The 2,509-nt window shown below is 50.0% G+C and overlaps 1 protein-coding gene across 1 annotated transcript; it reads left to right on the top strand.

Moving 5' to 3' along the window:
- The first annotated feature begins 541 nt into the window (after nucleotides 1-541).
- On the top strand, nucleotides 542-1,339 carry LOC136568505 (MLV-related proviral Env polyprotein-like). The gene has a single exon (XM_066568513.1). The coding sequence runs from the start codon at nucleotides 542-544 to the stop codon at nucleotides 1,337-1,339; it is 798 nt and encodes a 265-aa protein (XP_066424610.1).
- The last annotated feature ends 1,170 nt before the right edge of the window (nucleotides 1,340-2,509 follow it).

Below are 2,509 nucleotides of genomic sequence, written 5' to 3'. Positions count from 1 at the left end.
GCACACTTGCACAGGTTATATAATGACAATCCTGCAGCCGACCCATGAAGCCTGGGCCACAGGTAAAGTGTGGACAGCGTATGCTCATCTCCCTAGCCGCAGCATCTGGGCGAACATACAAATTATCAGACTCCCAGCCTCAATATCCCAATCAGTCGGACCCAATCCGGTTCTAGTAATGAGTAGACCCAGGGAAGAGATCGCGGCTAACGGTAGTTCTAGCAGCGAAACACAGAGGTCGAAACTAGCTTCCCCATCCGATCTCTTAACCAAACCAACCCTCTCCAGTCCATTCTTAAGCGTGTTAAATGCTACCTTCTTATCGTTAAACCAATCCAACCCGAACTTCACAGAATCATGCTGGTTATGCTATGATGCACAACCCCCTTTTTACGAAGGTGTTGCCTTCGATCTCCCATTCATCTTCTCTAAGTCAAACAATCCACGCCAATGCAGATGGGACACCCCCCAGAGAGGTATCACCCTAAGTCAGGTTACGGGCCAGGGCAAATGCTTTGGCAATGCAACCTTGGCAAAGCAGATGGGCAACGTCTGCAAGGAATTCGTCAAACTTAAGGGAGGGAAGTTCCAGTGGGTGATCCCAGCTGCATCGGGAATGTGGGTCTGTCACGAATCCGGGGTAAGCCCATGTGTACTCCTTGACAAATTCGACCATTCTACTGACTTTTGTGTCCAAGTTCTAATTGTCCCCAGAGTCCTGTATCGCCAGGAAGAAGAGGTGTACCGCTTGTTCGAGGAACCCAACCGGCTCTACAAACGAGAGGTGATAACAGGTGTCACCATCGCAATGCTCCTCGGTCTAGGAGCTACCGGCGCTGCCACAGGCATCTCGGCCCTTGCAACACAACATCAGGGACTGGCACAACTGCAGATGACAGTCGACGAAGACTTGCAAAGGATCGAGAAATCCATCTCCTCCCTGGAAAAATCCCTTTCCTCACTCTCAGAGGTTGTCCTCCAAAACAGGAGAGGACTGGACCTCTTATTCATGCAGCAAGGGGGCCTGTGTGCTGCCTTGAGAGAGGAATGCTGCTTTTATGCAGACCACACCGGAGTCGTCAGAGACTCCATGGCCGAATTGAGAAATCGGCTAAACCTAAGGAAAGCAGATAGAGAAGCTCAACAGGGCTGGTTCGAGTCGTGGTTCAACCGGTCTCCATGGCTCACCACCCTGATTTCTACCCTAATAGGCCCAGTCACTATAATCTTACTAACCCTAATCTTCGGGCCTTGCATATTAAACAAACTGGTGCTATTTGTTAAAAGGCGCCTGGAAACAGCTAACATTTTGTTTCTCGAGCGCCGACAATTACTTTAAGGCGTGCCATCTACTAACACACTTACGATTTTACACTAACTCTACTAACGCATGAAATATTGTAACCTTTACATTTTATAATTTTATAAGACTTTTACTAATCATGAAGGGGGGGGAAATGTGGAGAGCCAGGGATCTGCGTGCGGAAGATCTCGGGCTGTACGGGTAGATAAGGAGGCCCCCCTCATCCTGCAGTCTGACCTTTGCTCTGTACCCACCCGGCCGGACGCGAGCAGAGGGAAATGACACAGACTGCCCAAGCCATAAATACCCCCTAAGACCCCTCAATAAACGCCATTTTGCTGTCCACCACATTGGTGTATGTAGCATTGGACCGAGCGACCCTGGGCCTTGGGTCACCGTGCCGGACCCCTCCGAACCAGGTCGCCACGCCGTAAGGGCAACACTTGATGCCCCCCCACTGCTGGACAAACTCTAGAAACTCCTTGGAGGCATACGCTGGGCCATTGTCAGTCTTAATCTCCCTAGGGATCCCCAACACTGAAAAGTCTTGCACCAGGTGTTGTTTGGCATGCACAGCCCTTTCCCCTGCATGGGCAGAGGCATAAACCGCACCTGAATATGTGTCTATACTGACATGTACATATTTCAGGCAACCAAAACTGGGAATGTGTGTGATGTCTGTCTGCCACACTTTGCAGCTCCCAAGGCCTCAGGGGTTAACCCCAACACCCAGTGATGGCATGGCCTGGAGCTGGCAATTGGGACAGGTGGCCACAATGGCTCGAGCCTGACTCCATGTTAGTTAGAACTGATGGATCAGACCTGGCACATTTTGATGGTATTGCTGATGACTTAGCTTTGCTTGTTGGAAGATGTCGGGAAGGCGTGCCATTTCTGCTGGGGTGGCAAGGGAATTGGCTTTATGAATACCTTTTGCAATCTCGCTTGGCAAATCACTATGCGACCTCATGTGCGTCACATAGAATGGATGCTCCCTCTGCGAAACTAAATAAATTAGTTTTGAGAGCAACCTGAAGATATGTTTGTTCTCGATATCTTTGAGAACTGCCTGCTCCACCCTGGACACTACTCCCACCACATAGGCTGAATTGGTGACCAAATTAATTTGCTCTGACAACTTCTCAAAGGCTCTCATAACTGCAGCCAGTTCGGCGACCTGGGGCGACCCCTCCACAAACTAAACAT

This window comes from Molothrus aeneus, chromosome W (assembly GCF_037042795.1).
Source record: "Molothrus aeneus isolate 106 chromosome W, BPBGC_Maene_1.0, whole genome shotgun sequence".
Classification (NCBI taxonomy): domain Eukaryota; kingdom Metazoa; phylum Chordata; class Aves; order Passeriformes; family Icteridae; genus Molothrus; species Molothrus aeneus.
The sequence above is the reverse complement of the archived record's forward strand: the minus strand, read 5'-3'. Positions and strand labels throughout refer to the sequence as shown.